This window comes from Myotis myotis, unplaced genomic scaffold, assembly GCF_014108235.1.
Source record: "Myotis myotis isolate mMyoMyo1 unplaced genomic scaffold, mMyoMyo1.p scaffold_m19_p_9, whole genome shotgun sequence".
Classification (NCBI taxonomy): domain Eukaryota; kingdom Metazoa; phylum Chordata; class Mammalia; order Chiroptera; family Vespertilionidae; genus Myotis; species Myotis myotis.
The window spans coordinates 80,556,448-80,575,904 of NW_023416401.1; the positions used below are offsets into that span (position 1 = coordinate 80,556,448).

General features: G+C 48.1%; 1 protein-coding gene and 1 pseudogene across 1 annotated transcript; both read right to left on the reverse strand.

Moving 5' to 3' along the window:
- Positions 1–5,030: 5,030 nt before the first annotated feature.
- Positions 5,031–9,233, reverse strand: LOC118663200 (cystatin-C-like). The gene is made up of 3 exons (XM_036322648.1): positions 8,902–9,233; positions 6,157–6,270; positions 5,031–5,345 (listed from the first exon to the last, which is right to left on the reverse strand). The coding sequence occupies exons 1-3, from the start codon at positions 9,142–9,144 to the stop codon at positions 5,262–5,264; spliced, it is 441 nt and encodes a 146-aa protein (XP_036178541.1). The 5' UTR covers positions 9,145–9,233; the 3' UTR covers positions 5,031–5,261.
- Positions 9,234–11,993: 2,760 nt separating this feature from the next.
- Positions 11,994–12,099, reverse strand: LOC118663936 (annotated as a pseudogene).
- Between the last annotated feature and the right edge of the window lie 7,358 nt (positions 12,100–19,457).

Genomic DNA, 19,457 nt, shown 5'->3' on the forward strand with positions numbered 1-19,457 from the left:
GCAAATGGGATGTAAAGTAGAGAGGTTAGCCCTGGTATCTAACAAAATTTGGCAAGGTTTTCCATTACTTTTGTGGATAAAAAAGTAAAATTTAAAAAAAAAAGGATTCTATGGAAAGTAACCTCACAGCATGGTGATCTGATGATAAATTCTTAACTGGGCAGGTCATGGTGGGTAGTCATGCCCCAGGCATACAACTTCTTTAGTAAAAGGATATTTTTGCCTGGAGATATCCTTTGTTTTTGTGCATCTAAGTTAACATACATTTGAAATGCCCCTTATTTATTTATTTATTTATTTATTTATTTATTTTTACCCTCAGATTTTAAGGTTTATCTCTAAACTAGAGGCCCGGTGCACAGATTCATGCATGGGTGGGGTCCCTCAGGCTGGCCTGCACTCTCTCGTAATCCAGGACCCCTTGGGGGGACGTCAGACTGCTGGTTTTGGCCCGATCCCAGCAGTCTGACATCCCTCTGAGGGATGTAGCAGTGCTGAAGCGGCAGGGGGCTAGGGAGGAGCCCCAGGTGGGGCCAGGTGCAGCTCTGCTGCCACTCATTCCACCACACTGCACTGTGTTTGCCACTGCCGCTGCCACTGCCGCTTGGTAGCGCTGCTGTGGAGGCAGGAGAGGCTCCTGCAGCATCTGCACTCGCCAGCCATGAACCAGGCTTCTGGCTGAGTGGTGCTCCCATTGTAGGAGTGCACTGATCACCAGGGGGCAGCTCCTGCATTGGGCATCTGCCCCCTGGTGGTCAGTGTGCATCATAGCAGTGGCTTCGGCTTTTATAAATTGACTAGAGGCCCGGTGCACAAAAATTTGTGCACTCAGGGCGGGGGGGGTCCCTCAGCCCGGACTATGTCCTCTTGCAGTCTGGGACCCCTCGAAGGATGTCCACCTTCTGGCTTAGGCCTGCTCCCTGGGGGATTGGGCCCAAGCTGGCAATCAGACATCCCTCTGGCAGCCGGCAGCCCTCGGGGGATGTCCACTTACCAGCAGGGAGCAGACCTAAGCTGCAGTCGGACATCCTTAGTGCTGCTGAGGAGGCGGGAGAGGCTCCAGCCACCACCACTGTGCTGGTAGCTGTCAGCCTGCCTTGTGGCTGAGCAGAGCTCCCCCTGTGGGAGTGCACTGACCACCAGGGGACAGCTCCTGCATTGAGCATCTGCCCCCTGGTGGTCAGTGTGTGTCATAGTGACCAGTCATTTCCAGTCGTTCTGCTGTTAGAGTCAATTTGCATATTACCCTTTTATTATATAGGATAGAGGCCTGGTGCATGGGTGGGGGCCAGCTGGTTTGCCCTGAAGGGTGTCCTGGATCAGGGTGGGGGTCCCGCTGGGGTGCCTGGCCAGCCTGGGTGAGGGGCTGATGGCTGTTTGCAAGCTGGTCAAGCCCTGCCCTCCCCCAGTGGGGACCCTCACCCCGTGGAGGTTTGGCCAGCCTGGGTGAGGGGCTGATGGCTGTTTTCAGGCTGGCCACACCCTCTTTAGGGTGGGGGGTTCCCACTGGGGTGCCTGGACAGTCTGGTTGAGGGGCTGAGGGCCGTTTTCAGGCTGGCCAAGCCCCCCGGCGATGGAAGCTCCCAGCCTCTCCTTTTTTTCTTTTCTCTTTTTATTCTGGGATTTATTTACCTTCTATAATTGAAACTTTGTAGCCTTGAGTGGAGCTCAGAGCTGGCCAGGGCGGGTGGAAAGCTTGGCTTCCTCCATCACTGGAGCAACCAAGCCTCCTGCTTGCTCCAGCTCCGTGGCTGCCAGTCGTCATCTTGGTTGGGTTAATTTGCATATAGTCGCTCTGATTGGCTGGTGGGCGTGACTTAAGGCGTAGCGAAGGTACGGTCAATTTTCATGTTTGTCTTTTATTCGTGTAGATTGTGGAACAAGAGGTTTCATCTTGTGTCAAAGGAATTTCAGGCAGCAACAAGCATGCAAGGTAAGAGGCCAGCCCACACACACAGTCCTGTAGGCTGACACTCATATGATCCACTCAGCCACTGCCCCCTTGGTTAAGACCTTCCTCTTAGGGAGCTGATTTCCTGGGTATGCCTCTCAAGCTCCCCAATCTTCCTCTCAGAGAAAAGAAAATGTAAGCATTCGAATGTGTTCAACTGATTTGAGCATTCCTGTGCAGGGTGCCTCTTTTTTAGACCACTCTGAAGAGTTACCACCCTGGAGAGTGCACATAATCTTGTTAACTATCTTGCCATTCAATCCATGCCTTGGTTTTTTCCACCTTTATGTTATCTCCCTTACATTCCATCCTTATTCCAAATTCATAAAAGAAACTTCAAACTGCCATTCTGGGAAGCATCTAAGTCTGTGGAGATCTTGCTTCCAGGCTTATCCTTTGTTTGCTTCAAATGAATTTTTATAAATAAATGATTTACAGATTTGGACCTTTTTCACATTGACATTTGCTTGGTGTAGTCAGCAGAATTTCAAATAAACCCACCCAGAACCACCCTGCATAAATGAGTGGAACAAATCTCTCCCTCTCTGTCTCTCTCTCCTTCCCTCCTCCCCTCCTTCTCTCCCTCCCTCCTGTTAGGGTCACTGAAGGAGGAACGCCCGAGGACAAAAGGGGTAAAGACTTATGAAATTTATTAGGTCATCTGGATATCAGATGGGCAGAGCACCAAAATGGTGCCAGCCCCCAAAGACAGAGAGTCAGAGGTTTTTAAAGGACTCTAGGCAGGCTTTTTCTGGGCAGAGAATTCTCTGTGCAGGTGCGGATTCTGGAAAACTCTGGAGGGGAGAGATAACGGTCTTAGCAAGTGGAATGTGGTCTAAGCAAGTGGAATGTCCATTGTGAAGTGGCCTAAAGCTCAGTTCCCAGGGGAGGGGGCATTGATTCAATGATTTGATCAAACCTATTACCTTCCTTTCTCTCTCTGTAAGATCAATAAATTAAAAAAAAATTTTCTTTATAGCAGTAGCTCTTAATAGTCTGAGTCACGCCTCTGTTTGTTAGGCCCAGGTCAGCCTGTGACGTTGCCCTTTTATCAGTGGTCTAATGCCTCCCAGGTCCAGAGGGCAGGACCTGCACTGTCTGCAAGGTGACCATTCAGGGACAGGTAGGTATATCCCTTAATCTGTTCCTTGGGGGCCTGGATTTGGCAGGCATTTGGGGAAAAGGAAAACATGTTGCTATTCATGATGAAAGGACTTCACTAAGAGGGTAGAGCCTGTTGACTAGGAAACCCTTTATATTCTGAGCACCTTGATGGGTGTGATTAAGTCTTGAAAGAACTGAGCTGCTCTGGCCCACAGAGGGAGGGTTTGGACCAGCTGAGGGATCCTTGGGAAGGGATCTCCAGGAAAGGGATAGGGTGGACAAGTGAGAAATGCCAAGGAAAGAGGGACCAGTGAGAGAAAGGTCAGTGACTCCGTGAGGTGAAGGTCAAAGGGCAACTACCTCTTGGAGTGAGGTCAAGAGCGTTTCAAGGAAAGGGTTGAACATGTCAAGGTTATTGCTCCACAGAAATCTCTTCGGCTGCCTGAAATCTCCACAAAAGTTCACTGACCTAACGAAGGTTTTGGTTGAAGGATGCTTTCATGTGGTTTTGTTTGGTTGCTTTTCATTTACTGGGAACCAAGAAGGGGGCTGGGTTATATATCTGCATAGATCCCTGGAACCAAAAGCGCATGTGGGCGCAGGTGTGACTTTGAGAGAGAACCCTGCACCGGCTGCAAATCCCAGATGTTGTAGGAGTCATAGGACTTTTAGAGGAAGTCTAATTGAGTTACAGGTCTGCAGTTCCTTTGGGAATCAGTTGGATATCAAAATCCCAGTGCCTAGGCCCCAGCCCTGACCAATTAACTCAGAAGTTCTCAGAGTGCAAAGCAGGTGACAGTATTTTTTAATCCTCCTCTGGTGATGGCAATAGGCAGCCATGCCTGAGATTACGGGGACTCCAGCTGACATTTGTTGTTGTTAATCCTCACCTGAGGATATTTTTAAAAAATATGTTTTTATTGATTTTAGAGAGAAAGAGAGGGGAAGAGAAAATACAAACATCGATCGGCTGTCTCCTGCAAGCCTCCTACTGGGGATCGAGCCTGCAACCCAGGCACGTGCCCTGACCAGGAAATGAACCTGCGATCTCTTGGGTTCAATGCTCAACTGGTGAGCCACACCAGCGGGGCATCTGAGGATATTTTTTCTATTGATTTTTTGAGGGTGGAAGGAAGGGAGGCGGGGGAGAGAAAAAGAGAGGGACATCGATGTGAGACATATTGATCGTTTGCCTCCCACAAACGCCCGACTGGGACCAGGGATCAAACCTGCAACCCAGGTACACACCCTTGACCAGGAATGGAACCTGCAACTTTTCAGTGCACAGGGTGATGCTCCAACCACTGAGCATACCAGCCAGGGCTCTGACTGACATCTGAATGACCCTAAGTGTGTCTGACCCTGGGCTACAGAAACCCTTGTAACATCTGACAACCCCCCAATCTGACCCCAGAGACCCAATGCCAAGGGCGAGAGAGCAGGAGGACTGCTTAGAAGAGTCTGCTCCTTGTTCAGCTACCATTTCATGAACTGCTTCTCAGTTTTATGTGTGTTTGTCCACACAGCAGAGTATAATGAAGAGAAGCAGGTGAATTATTTCTTTACTCTCTAGGGAACCTCAGCCAGCACATCAGCCCCTGGGGTCTGATCAGCTCAGCACATCTGGCAGAAACCTATGGCTCTGCAGAACCTTGCTGAGGGAAGCCCTGGGCTATGGGATCCGTCTGACCCCTCCCTACTGTCCAGCCCTGTTCACAGTCTGACTTCTTTTCTACCGCAGCAGCCAAGTCTCCAGAGCCAGCAGCATATGTCCCTTCCTCTTTTCCTTGGTTCCCAGGCCCCCTCCATGACTCAGTCATCCAAAATGGGGCAGCATATTCCCCAACATGCCCACTATGGCCGTCTGTCTCAGCTCTCTCCTCTCGTCTGCCCTCCAGAGCCAGCGGGACAGGAGCGCTTGGTAAAGTAACTGTAAACCCTGAGGCACATCCCGAGACAGTGAACAACTCCAGGAGTAGCTGATGTCATGTTTTATTGCGTAAAGTGGAAGCAGAGTGTGCACCGGGCACAGGTGCATCTAGAAAGCACTCTACAGAAAGAAGCAAGGGAGAGCCACTTAGCTGGTCACACAATGCTCAGAAGCTTCTCCGTTTGTCTCCTGAGGCCAGCACACTGCGGGGGCCCCACCAGGGAGGGGGTGTGCCAGTGGGAGGCAGCCTGCGCGGCCCCGCCTGTCACATCTCCTCTATGCGTCCTGGCAGCTGGACTTCACCAAGGAGGTCTTGCCCAACCAGGGGACAGTGTATACCTGGAAAGAGCAGAGTGCTTCCTGCAAAAGGGAAATGAGAGAGACGGTCAGTTAGGGCTACAGTCAAAAAGGAAAGGGCCCAGCATGAGGTCTCCGAAGTGCAGGTGAGGAGCTGTGGTTGTGTGGTGGACATCTCGGCCCCCGACCCTGCGGAGCCCCCGATAACGATGCAGGGCTCACCAGGGGCCTCTTGGTGACCCCTCCCATTACTCCAAGTCCAGGAGATCTTCATCCTCCTGTCCCTGCAGGAATCCACACTGGCGTACCCCCAGCATGGCCCTTTAAGGAGCAGCCCAGCAAAGCCACACAGCCCCAGAGGGTGCAGGGTATCAGCCAAGTTCCCTTCACCTCCAATGGGCTGGCACTGAGACAGGAGACCCTCCTGAAAGAGTCAGTGTGTTTGGGGAGGTGACAAGCAGATGGAGGTCCCCAGCGGCTGAGACATCCCAAGAACCAGTCAAGGCCAGGGGAGAGTCCGGTGTTCAGTGAGCAAGGCAGCATGGGTGGGCTTCTCCCGTACAGCTCTCTAATTCCCTCTAATCTGTTCCAGTGGCTGAGTCTGGGATTAAAGGGCCCTATCTCCACCCTGCTATTTCCTTCAGTCAGCAGGCAACAATCCCCCAGAGCATATGGTGCTCAAAGGTCCCAGCTTAAATGCCCTTATACAATCAAATTAGGAACCTGTACACACAAACTGACACCCTTTCCTCCCCACACCCCAGACCCTGCACACCCCACCCAGGCCACAGCACTCACCCATGACATATCCCCAGGGCACGGTCCCACCCCTCTGCCCTGTGTGCCTGGCCCCTGGCCCACATCAAGTACATACCTTCCTCAGGTGCGGCTGCACATGGAAGGGACAGCTGGCCAAGTTGGGCTGGGACTTGGTACATGTGGTTCGACCGATTTCCACATCCAAGAAGTAGTTCAGCCCAGCCACGAGCTGTGCACATAAAGGGAAGGATTGGTTTTCATCACCTGCCCACGTCACCCAGGCAGGTACCTTCCTGTTAGCATGCATTGGGCCAGCATTCAGGGGTTGCCAGAGCCAACACCCAGAAGGCACCCGGCCACCTCCTGACGGCTACCCAAGTCCGTGTGCCCCGGGTCCTCCTTGTAACTTGTTTACGGAGCAGCTCTGACAAGGTGAGTCACACAGCCTGGCAGAAGAGAGGCAGGAAAATAGAAGGTAGAGCCAGACATCGGCATTCTGCCAGGAGCTGGAGGTGCAGCTCTGGGGAACCAGCCAGGGCATCAGCAAATCCACTGTGCCAGTGCCAGGAACCAGGGCAGGGACTAAGGCAAAATGACAGCTCTGCCGGGGTCATGGCTGGTTCTGCCTCAGGAAGACTCACCTGGCAATGCCCTTGAATTTACAGTCCAGTTGGTAGTATCCAGCCCATCGAGACTCTCATTCCATGTAACCAGGTTACTCATGCCCCCACTGAGCAGCAGGAAATGAGATGCTTTACACACACACACACACACACACACACACACACACACACACACTTACTTAGATGCCCCTGGGATGCCTGTCTTTCATGTTATTTGTGCGGGGAACACTTCTAGTGTGCCACACACTCACACCTTGTGTCTTTTACTTTTGAGATTACAGATGTGAAACCTGTGCTCACACAGGCATCCCCCAGACACACCTCCTGAAAACTCGGAGAACCTCGAGATGAGGGGCCCAGACCAGGCTCTGGACTCTGTCCTATGGATGCCAAGCAAGTCCTATGATCCCTCTGCTGTTGGTTTCTTTCTTTCTTTTTTAATTTATCTTTATTGTCAAAAGTAATACAGATGTGCCCTTGGTGTCAGTTTCCCACATGGGCCGATGACTGGTGACACCAAGCTAGGGTCACAGTGGAGAGGAGCTGGCTGGCAGGGACCTGGTGAGCAAGGAGTGCACGTCCCATCCAAAGGGGCCAGTGCCAGCCAACGGCTGCAGGAGAAATGGGTCTGATCTTGACCCATCGTCTGACGTTTTGAGAGGAGGTGAGAACAGGCTCTAAACCCTGGCCTGCAGCAGGCACCACACTTTGCTGCTGCGTGGCCATGCTCTGCTCTTCCATGGTCTAAATTCCAGCCTTCCTCCAAGGACAAGCTCAACGCCCAGCAGCCCCTCCGGATGTGCCCTCCATTCCCCTTCTGGACTCTGATGACTGCTCTCCCTATTGGGCCAGAACCTCAGGGCGGGCTGGCAGACGCAGGGTCAGGTGGTCCTCTCTACCCCAGCACACACTTACTAGCTCTGGCTTCTGGTAGTGGGGTACCCATCTAAGGTGGGGGGGGGGGGGGCGGAGGGGAATGAGACTTCAAAACCCAGAGCCTCCTCCAGAGGTCTGGCCTCTGGAGGGAAGAACACTCCAGGGGCCTTTCCTCCAGGACCTCTCAGCAGCTCTGGATTCTTATGCAAGACCCTCTGCCGTAGCCTCTGCCTGGATACCGCAGGCTTATCCTGGACTCCTCTGTGTTTGCCGGTTCCCTCAAGGCAACCAGGGGAGCAGTGAGGGCCCCAACTCAGTGCCTGAGGCCCCAACTACCATGGCACAGAGAGGACAGGGAGGCTGGCGTAGTGGCACCTGTTGAGAGGAGACTCAGAGAGCATTCCTGGTTTGCATGTCCCAAATCTTATCCTGAGGAAACCTCAGGGCAACACAAACGGAGTGCCAGTCCACACATTTAGGCCGGACCCCTCACAAATGCCAGGGTGAAGAGGCAGGCAGACAGCCTGCTCCAGGGAAAGGGGCTGCAGTGCAGGAACCGGGAGTGTCCCTGGCTATGAAGGACCCCGGTGGAACTATCACAGACATCTGATAAGTCATTGTTTCAGGGCTGATTCCTGCTGTTCAAAATTGTACTGCGATTATTTTTAAAAATGCCTGTTTTTAGGAAATATATACTCTCAAATAGTTCAGAGAAATAAATGTATATACTAGTATGTACCCCCAACACATGTGGGGAGGGAGGGAGGTGAGTAAAGCAAACAGGGCAACATTTGGACTAATCTGGGGGAAGAATCTGCAGGATTCCATGTTCCAGTTTTGCACGTTCTCTGTGAGTCTGAAGTTATGTCAACATGAAAAGAGGAATAAAGTGTTAAAAAACCATTCAGTGGCAGAGCCGGAGGGCAGCCGGTGGACAGTCTGTTTCTCCTTCCCTTTGGTCATTACCTTGCCAACTCACTCTGACTCCCCAGTCCCACGGCCTGGCAGGGAGATAGTGGGCTGGACCGCAAGCCCTGTCCTGGCGGGGCTGGTGCTTGGAAACATAAGCGAAGGCCTGGCACGGACCCCGAGTGCCCGCGACCCACTGCCAGGCCCGGGGAAGAAGCCCGTGATGGTCTGTGGGTCACAAGAAAGACCAGGGACAACTGCCGGGCTGGGCAGCACTGGCGGGGGGTGTCCCGCGAGTTGGGCGCTTGGGGCGGAGATGATCGCGTCACAAGGGCCTCGCCTCCCGGGGCGCAGGCTCCTCCTCCCCATCGCCTCGCCCTGCCCCCCCGACCCCCCGGCCTCCCGGTCCCCCGGCCCCCCCGATCCTCCCAGCCCCAGACGCCCGGACTCACCTGCTTGCGGGCGCGCACCACCCGCATGGCGCGGCTGTGGAAGGCGTCGTTGCTCGCCTTGTTGTACTCGCTCAGGGCGAAGTTGAGCGCCTGCTGCACGCCCTCCTCGTTCACGTCCGCCTCCGCCAGGCCGCCCACCAGGCGAGGCCTGCCCGCGGTGGCGCCGGCCGCAGGGCTCGCGGTCAGGGCCAGGGCGAGGGCGAGGGCCAGCAGGAACAGCGGGGCGCGCGAGAGCCCGGCCATGGTCGCCTCCAGGGGAAGGAACTGGAGCGAAGAGACGAGGACGGAGGGTGCGATCCTGGGTCCGCGAGCGCCGCCCGCCCGCAGAGGCTTTTATGCCGCCGCCCGCCCTATCGCCGCCCGCCCCGCCCCGCCCCGCCCCGCCCCGCCCTCCGCTCCTCCTTTTCCGCCCGTCACTTCCCCACCCCCTCCCCGCAGACCGGCCCCTCGCTGCGCCCTGCCCCGTTCCGGTCCTCGGGTCCTGCTTCTCCAGCCTGCTCCCCTCGCCGCCTCTTTGTCACCATCTCCAGCCGTAACAACGCCCCCACTCCCGGCTCCTCCGCACCTTGAGCCCTGCCCCTCGGCCCAGTCCCGGCTTAGCCGCCGAAGTCCGTCCCGGCTCCTCCCCACCCTCCCAGGCCTCCTCTAGGCTGCGCCGAAGCTCAGCTCCTTCTGGCCGCCCTTCTCTGGGCCTGGGCAGCTGGTAACCCCTGAATTCTAATTTATTCTTTTAAAAGGGAAAAATCGGTGTCTTGGTCTCTGAGCAGTGGGTCGAATTCTAGGGATGCCAGAGCACGGGCACGATTTCAAAGGCTGGGGCAGATGCCATCTGCGCCTTGTACTGGGGAGTATCCTTGCCGAACATAAGTGAAGTACTTAACCTCTAATTGGTAAAAAGTTCGGGTTCTCTTTTGCACAACTCATGTAATACATTCAACAAACCTTTCTTGGGCTTCTCCCAGGCCAGGAGGGCTAGGGTTTGTGTGTAACAGGTGGCGAGTGGGCGAGTGAGCCCTGGACTTGACATTCTAGAGGGGCTGCCCTATAGAGATGTAGCCGAGTCCATGTGTAGCTTCCTGTTTCCTAGTAGACACGTTAAAGAATGTAAAAAGATACAGGTGACGGTAAGTTTAAGAATATTTATATTCGATATGTTAACTGGAAAAAAAAAAAAAAACAACAAGGTGAGAAGTGACAAGTGTTGATTTGCGATTCAAAAGAGCAGCTATTCCAGAAGCACTGTTTTAGGCAGAAACTCACAGGGTTCCTATGAGAGGTGAAGGTAAGGGGTAGTTATGATAAAGGGAAGGGGGATAATTACTTGAAAAGAAGGAAGACATTTCTATGGATATTAATAAACTAAGGAAGGAATTTCTACAGATGCAGATAAGCTAACATAGTGATATTTGTCCTACAGAATGTAACTGATTTTTTAGTCCTGTAGTTATGACCTCTGCTTCCCTGTTTTGACTCCGGGAAATAAAGTATCTGCCAAGGACGGCTTCTTGTGGTTGACTGGGCCCAAGTGTAAAACTGGAGCCTGGCAGCTACTGTGGCAGAGACCTCTAAATGCACACTGCCTACCAGAGAGAAGCCACAGGCTGAGCGGTCAGCCTGTGCAACGCTCCTGCATCATGAGGCAGCCCTGGTAAGAGAGGTCATAGGATTGAAATTCAACCAATAGAGCTGAGACTTTCCTGTCCAGTTTGAGACGAGGGAGGGCTATTTGGGCCAATCAAATAGTGATGATTTGGAGTCCTCAGTTGCATAGCAAGGGGCCAGTCAGGGACAGGGGATGAGCTTCATGATATGAGCCAGCTTCACCTTTGTGCTGGTAGAGCACACTTTCAGTTTCCTTGCAAACTGTTTCCCCAGCTGAACTCTGAAGCCAGAACCTTAACACTGAGGGCACCTCACCTGGACCACTTCTCCAAGGTTGTTTCAAAACCCTGCTGTTCCAAACTAGTTTCACCAGAAAGGGGGAAGGAGGGGGGGAGGGGAGGCAGAGAGGACCCAAATAAAATCAGAAATGAAAGAGGAGAGGTAACAACTGACGCCAGAGAAATAAAGGAGATTGTGAAGAAATATGAACAACTATATGCCAACAAGTTAGACAATCTGGATGAAATGGATTAATTCCTAGAAACATACAATCTTGCAAAACTGATTCAGGAAGAATCAGAAAATCTGAATAGATAGATTAAAACTAATGAAATGCAAGCAGTAATCAAAACAAAAGAAACAAAACCCCTCCCGAACAACAAAAGTCCTGGGCCAGATAGCTTCACAGGTGAATTTTAACAAACATTCAAAGAAGAACTAACATCTGGCCTTCTCAAATTATTCCAAAAATTTCCAAAAGGAGGGAAGACTTCCAAGCTCTTTTTATGAGACCAGCATTATCCTAATTCTAAAACCAGATAAAGACACTACAGAGAAAGAAAATTATAAGCCAATATCTCTGATGAGCAGAGATACTAAAATTCTCAACAAAATATTAGCAAACTGGGCCTAGCAATACATTAAAGAGATCATACACCAGGATCAAGTGCAATTTACTCCAGAGACAAAAGGTTGGCACAATATCCGAAAATCAATAAACTTGATACTCCGCATAAACAAAATGAAGGATAAAAACAACATGGCTGTATCAATAGATTCAGAAAAAGCATTTGATAAAATCTAGCACCCATTTATGACAAAAACATTCAGCAAAGTGGGAATAGAGGAATCATCTCAACATAATACAGGCCTTATATGACAATCCCACAGCCGACATCATGCTCAATGGGCAAAAACTGCAAGCACTCCCCTTAAGATCAGGAACAAGACAGGGATATCCATTTTCACAACTCTTATTCAACATATAACTGGAAGTCCTACCCCCAGCATTCAGATGGGAAGATATCCAAATAGGAAAGGAAGAAGTAAACTGTCATTATTTGCAGATGACATGGTACTGTATACAGAGAACCATAAAGATTCTACCAAAAACTACTAGAAGCGATAAATGAATTCAGTAAAGCAGCAGGATACAAAATTAACATCCAGAAGTCAGTTGCATTTTTAGGTACTATCAGAAAGGGAAACTAAGAAAACAGCCTCTTTCACAATTGCTTAAAAACATAGAAATAATTTTTCAATTAGCAATAATTGAGCCTCGGATAAACCTCATTGGCTATGATACTGCACAAAGCTGACCTAGAAATAATGTAACCCAGGATGTAAAAGACCTCTACTCAGAAAATTATAAGTCACTGAAGACATTGAGGAAGATACAGATAAGTGGGAGTAAATACTGTGTTTATGGGTAGGAAAAATTGACATCACTAAAATGTCCATACTACCCGAAGCGATCTATAGATTCAACACAATTCCTATCACGATACCAATAGCATATTTCACAGAACTTGAACAAATATTCGAAAAATTTACATGGAACCACAAAATATCCCAAATCGCCTGGCAGGTATGGTTCAGTGGTTGAGTGTCGACCTATGAACTAGGAGGTCACAGTTCAATTTCTGTTCTGGGCACATGCCCGGGTTGCAGGTTCGATCCCTAGTAGAGGGCATCATGCAAGAGGCAGCTGATCAGTGGTTCTCTCTCTTCATTGATGTTTTTATCTCCCTCTCCCTTTCTCTCTGAAATAAATAAATAGATAGATATATTAAAAATCCGAAGTCATCACAGCAATCTTGAGAATAAAGAACAGAGTTGGAGGAATCATGCTACCTAATAGCAAAGTACACTACAAAACCATAGTAATCAAAACAGTATGGTACTGGTATAAAAAAGGACAGATAAATGGAACAGAATAGAAAGCCCAAAATCTACCCACACTTTTATGGTCAATTATTATTTGAAAGAGGCAAGAACATGCACTGGGGTAAAAATAGTCTATTCAATAAATGGTGTTGTAAAATTGGACTGATATGTGCCAGAAAATGAAACTATACCACCTTTACACCATACACAAGAATGGATGGTGTGAACTCACCTGGCCAGTGTAGCTTAGTTGATAGGGTGTTGTCCCATGCACCTAAAGGTTATTGGTTCAATTCCCAGTCAGGGCACATGCCTGGGTTGTGGGATCAATCCCTGGTAGGGGCATGCAGGAGGCAGCTAATTGATGTTTCCCTTTCACATCAGTTTCTCTCTCTCTCTCTCTCTCTCTCTCTCTCTCTCTCCCTCTCCTTTTCTCTCTTTCTAAAAATCAATAAAATATTAGAAAAAAGAATAAACAATGAATTAAAAGCTTAAATGTCAGACTGGAAATCATAAAACATAGGCAGTAAAATCTCAGATATTTCTCGTAGCAATATTTTGTCTGATATACTGTCTCTCCTTGGTCAACGGAAACAAAAGAAAAAAATAAACAAATGGGACTACATCAAATTAAGAAATCTTTTCACTGCAAAGAAAACCATCAACAAAATGAAAAGACAACCCACTGAATGGGAGAACATATTTGCCAATACATCTGATAAAGGGTAAATATTCAAAATGTACAAAGGACTTATAAAACTCAACACCAAAAATACAATCCAATTAAAACATGGGAAAAGGGCCTGAATAGACATTTTTCCAAAGAGGACATACAGATGGCCAATAGATAAATGAAAAAATGGTTAAAGTCTCTAAATATCAGTGAAATGCAAACTCAAACCACAATGAGAAATCACCTCACACCAGTCAGAATGGTTATCATCAATAAATCAACAAACAATAAATGTTAGCGAGAATGTGGAGAAAAGGGAAACGTGGAGAATTGTTGGTGGGAATGCAGCCACTGTGGAAAGGAGTGTGGAGTTACCTCACAGCATAAAAAAATGGAACTGCCTTATGACCCAGCAATTCAACTCCTGGGAATTTATCCGAAGAAACCCAAACCATTAATTCAAAAGAATATCTGCACCCCTGTGTTCATTGCATAGTTATTGACAAGAGCCAATCTTTGGAAGCAGCCCAAGTGCCCCCCAGCAGGTGAGTGAGTAAAGACGGTGTGGTACATTTACACAATGGGATACTACTCGGCCACAAAACAGAGCTTAGATGAACCTGGAGAGTAGTTTTAGGCTAAATGAAATAAGCCAGTCAGAGAAAGACAAGTATTATATGATTTCACTTATTTGTGGAATCTAATGAACCAAATAAACTAACAAACAAAATGGAAACAGAGAACAGACAGACAGCTGTCAGAGGTGAGGGGTTGGGGAGCTGGGTGAAAAAGGTGAATGGGTTAAGAAAGAAAAAACAATCCTAAACCAAACAAAAACCAGCAACTCATAGACACAGACAGCAGTATGATGATTACCAGAGGGAAAAGGGGGATAAATGGTGATGGGGAAAAAAATCTGCTGTTTCCCAGCCGTGCTGTTTCACAATTCAGCTGTTTTAACCGAATGGCATCTCTCTCCCATTCCTGCACCCCAAGTTGAGGACTCCTTTTGGCATTGAATTGGCATCCATGGCCTTTGGTTGACATCTGTTAGTTTTGCAAGCAGTTGTTTGGAATACAGTACTGCTGTGGGGTTAGTTCAGGGGTTATGTTGCCCAGTTTTAGTATTCAGAGGTTTGACGAGTAAGATCTTCAAGGCACTTTTTTGGGGGGGATGGCAGCTTTGACACCATTTTGAAGTGACTCAGTTTATATAAGTTTTTACAAATCCATAATGTTATTTCAAAAATATGCAAGCAATTGTTTTCTTCAAACTATATGTATATATTTTAAATGTATTAATTGATGAGAGAGAGAGAGAGAGAGGGAGAGAGAGAGAGAGAGAGAGAGAGAGAGATCAGTCTGCTACCCCACTCATCCATGCATTCACTGGTTTTTCTCTTGTATGTGCCACAACCAGGGATTGAACCCACAACCTTGGCATATTGGGATGATGCTCCAACCAACCAAGGGTTTGCAAACAATTGTTAATGGGATGTTTTACATTCTTCTCTCTGTGCTAAGTCTATGGAATCCTGTGTACATATTTTACACTTAGAGCAGGTGTCGATTCAGACTGTTCTTAATCTTAGCTTCCATGGCCAAATATGACTGGCCCGAATTTAGGCCCGAATTGGAAGTAAAATACTTGGTTGGAAGTAAAATAAAATGGTGAAAGAGAGAGATGATTGATGCTGGACACAGTTCAGGGAGACCTCTTTGAGATGACAGACATTTAAGCTGAAACCTGAAGGACAAAAAAGTCCTGCTGAGACCAGAGAAAGAGAGCTTCAGGCACTGAGCCCAACCAGTGCAAAGGTCCTGAGGTGAGGTAATGAGAAGGAATTGGAGGCTGTTTAAGCAGGGCAAGGATCTGATCCAGAATCTCAGCTCAGCAGCTGTGTGGACAATAAACTGTGGGTGGGGGTCATGGGAAGAAGATGCAGGGAGACCCCGACCAGGATGGTGCAGAGGCAGGTGGGAAGGAGACAGTGAAGAGAGCAGGCAACTTGGAGAACGTGTGTCGACGCACAGCTGCTACTCCTGCTTCTCCCCTGGGGGAGCCACATTACTGACTGTGTTTTTTTTTGTCCACGGCTTGGAAAACTTGATGTTTAAGATCACATTAAATGAGGTATCTATTACATATACTGAAACACCTCCCGTTTTGTGTCCAGATGAGAAATTTTAGCATGCAACAGCATCCCAACTCCATCAGGGTCTGGAACATTCCCACCACCCCGGAAAGTTGTCTAGTGCCTCTGCAGTCAGTCCCAGGCCCACCCCTGGCTCCTGGCAATGCACACACCTGTCCTTGTAGACTTGAGTTTGGGCCTCTTCCTGCACTTCCCATCAAGGGAATCACGTGGTGTTAGTGCACATGTGTCTGCCTGGCTTCTTTCACTCAGTATCCGATTTGAGCTGTCCCATGTTGTTGTTGAGACAGGCTGAGCCTGTCTCAGGTGGATGGAATGCTCTTTGGTTGTTTTTAAGCCTCTCCTGGACAAGTTGAAAGTTTCTCTTCAGGCACTCCCAACGAGCACAGCTCTGAGCCTGCACCAGTGGATACCAGCCCATGGAGAGAACTGGAAAAGCAAAGAGCTCTGCGTGGCACCTGTGTGAGGAACCCAGCCCTCTGTAAGTCAGACCCAGCAGCTGTTCAGGGAGCCGCCTCCTTCATTAGTGGGCGCTCCCTTGATGCTTCAAGCTCCCTCCCTGTCACCTCTCCCTCCACCTTGTTTTCAGGAAACCTCTTCTTTTGAATGTTTTGCCTCTCAATTTTTTCTTTAAAACATATATATATATATATATATATATATATATATATATATATATTTTATTGATTTCAGGGAGGAAGGGCGAGGGAGAGAAAGGTAGAAACATCAATGATGTGAGAGACACCTGAACGCCCCCAGAGGGGGTGGGTGGCAAGACCTTCTTTACTGATGACATTTTGCTAACCTAATTGTTGCTTCTTCTTCTCCCCAGAAATGGTTAGGACATAGGCTCTGAAGTCCCTTGCACACATTTTTCCTCCTTCTCCCCCTTCCCACTGTCCAACTCAGGGAGGCATGGGCATGCTTCTGCACCATGTGCTAACCCTGGTAAAACTGGGCTCTCATTGGGATGGATGTTAGATTATTATAAAACAGTGATACTCGATGGAAAGTCTGTGTACTATAGCCTATTAAGTGACCTGTTTTGCAAAAAGGATTTTTTTGGAAGTCCCCCCCCCCCCCCCCCCCAGTATCCACCAAGCTCTTACTTCTTTATATTATAAGTTACCATTTGTTTTTACAAGCTCATAATGACTAGAGCAGCTGCAGTGTCTGATGCAGCACAGCCCATGGCGAGGGGCAGAGAGGGCAGGGCGCCTGGAGACTCAGCGGATGTTTTGTGCAGCTGGGCGTTCTGCCTTCTCTCTCCGCCTCAGCTCTGGCCACGAGGAAAACAACAGCTCTGAGTCAGATTGAGCAATCCCCTTGGCATCTCCGGGCGGTCAGCATTTTCCTTCCTGCTGTGACTTCCCTCTCAGTGTTTGTGCAACCATGCATGCCTTTTTTTCTTTTTTCAGCAATCTGCAGTGGAGCAGCAGAGGGAAGCCTGTGCCTGCCCAGGATGCCACTAAAAGTGACACACCAGATTTTTGAGCAGAAAATCAGAGGCCACTCAGAGAAGCCTGCCCTCTGCATGGTGCCCTCTACTCACCCCCTTCCTGCCACTTGCAGAGGAGCTGGGTCTAGTAACATGGGCTTGATGAAGCTTTAGTCTGGCTCCTCCACGCCGGCTCTGTCACTAGGGCCTAAGCCTGGGCTCTGTCCTGTCCTTGCCAGGCCTGCTACCCCGGTCTCGGAGACAATCCCCCACCCTGATATCTGATCAAGTTCTTTATCCCCCATATTTGATGTTTAAGTCTTTCTAAAAGTCCTGTTCGGTCACGTTAGCCAGAATATTCCCAGTGTCTTCTCCCAGAAAATTTTCATCTTCTGACCCACCCCCTTGGCTGTCCATTCGCATTTGTCATGGTTGTGTTTACAGTTGAGCCCCTTCTCTCTCCTATTTCCATAGTCTTGATTCCTACTGAAGTCTCCCTTCCCATTTTAACAAGCATCAGGATAACATTTCTTTAACAGTCCGGCCAGTGCTCTTTGCTCTTCCTGGAACATGGTCAGAATACTCGTACTGCTGCCAAGTAGAAGCACAGGGCCTGGTGAGATGGAGGAAAACAGAAAGGGGAAATGGCAAAGAGAGAAGCAGACAGGGAGGAAGAGCACAGGGGAGCTGGGGGGTGGGGAAGTGGGATGCATTTCCCCTGACACTTTATTATAAAAATTTTCAATTGTGTAAAGTTAGGATAATTTTATAGCAAGTATCTGTATACCCACCAGCTGGATTCTACCATTAATATTCTACTTTTCTGACTTTGTCACATAATCCTTCTGTCTACCTTCTTTTTTTAATGCATTTCAAAGCAAGGTAAAGACATTAGTATACTTCACCCCTATATACTTACTAGTAAGCATGAGTAGCATTAGCTAAAATTACAGCTTTTTCATTTGTTGTAAATTTACATACAGTGAAGGTATACATTTACTTAATTCTGACAAATGCATATCTCTGTGCAATCCATGTTATCAGAGACAACATGCCTATCACCCCAGAAAATTCCCTATTCCCTTTCCCAGTCAATCTGGGCTCTCACCTCCAGAGACAACCACTGTGCTATTTTTTTTCTGCTACGAATTAGTTTATAGTATTTCAGAAGTTCATATGTAGACTTCTCTGTGTGCCTCTTCTCACTCAGCTTAAAGTTGTTGAGATTCATGCCTGTTGTTTAAATTGTATGTTTATAAGTCGGCCTTTGGTTGCACACGGCGCCTATTCCAGAAAAGTCTCTTGAGGGTCTCAGGCTCTGGATCACAGGCAGGATCTGCCACAATGAGGAGGGCAACTCTTATTTACTCAGAATATTTTAAAATATATTTTTATTGATTTCAGAGAGGAAGGGAGAGGGAGAGAGAGAGATAGACCCATCAATGATGGGGGAGAATCATTGATCGGCTGCCTCCTAAATGCCCCCTACTGGGGATCGAGCCTGCAACCTGGGCATGTGCCCTGACCAGGAATCAAACCATGACCTCCTGGTTCATAGGCTAATGCTCAACCTCTGAACCACGCCAGCTGGGCTACTCAGAATTTTTGCTGCTGTTTTCTTCCTTTCTTTTTCTGTATTAATTTGGAACAACCCCTTCCCACCCCTTTTCCTTCCCTGCTGCACTTTCTTCCCTCCCTGTCTCTACTTCCTCCCCTTCCTACTGCCACACTACAAAGCTAGTTTTTATGAAAAGACCTACCATCAATAGAGGAAAACCCAATTTTAAAAGATAAAGAACAAATTTTCCAAACTTGACTAAATATGTAAAGAAAACCTTGATATAAAGGGATAGATTGGCAGTAATGCAGTGATAGCAGGATATTTTAGCACCCCATGGACATCAATGGATAGATCTTTCAGATGGAAAATCAACAAGGAAATGGTGACCTGAAATGACATACTAGATCAGATGTATGTTCTGAGCATTTCACCCAGAGGCAGCAGAATTTACATTCTCTTCAAGTGCACGTAAAATTTATAGGACACAAAAAAAGTCTCAATATATTTAAGATGATTAAACTCACATAAAGCATCTTCTCTGACCATAACAGTATGAAAGTAGAAATCAATCCTAAGAACAAAACTAAAAAATCACACAAAGTCATGGAGGCTAAATAACATGTTAGTAAACAATGAATGGGTTAACAATGAGACCAAGGAAAAAATCAAAAGATACATTGGACAAATGAAAATGAGAACACAGCTCAAAATCTATGGGATATAACGAAAGCAGTCTCAAGAGGAAAATTCATAGCATTACAGGCCTACCTCAAGAAACAAGAAAAATCTCCAATAATCTTACTTTATACTTAAACTGTTTCAATTATGCTTACGAAAGTGTAATTTACCAAATTCCTCTAGGTCGTGGCTAACTTAAGGAAAACTTTTTCTTATAGTATTGGGAAAATTATAAAATTAAAGAACCATCAATATTTCAAACAAAAGTCACAAAAATTGTAA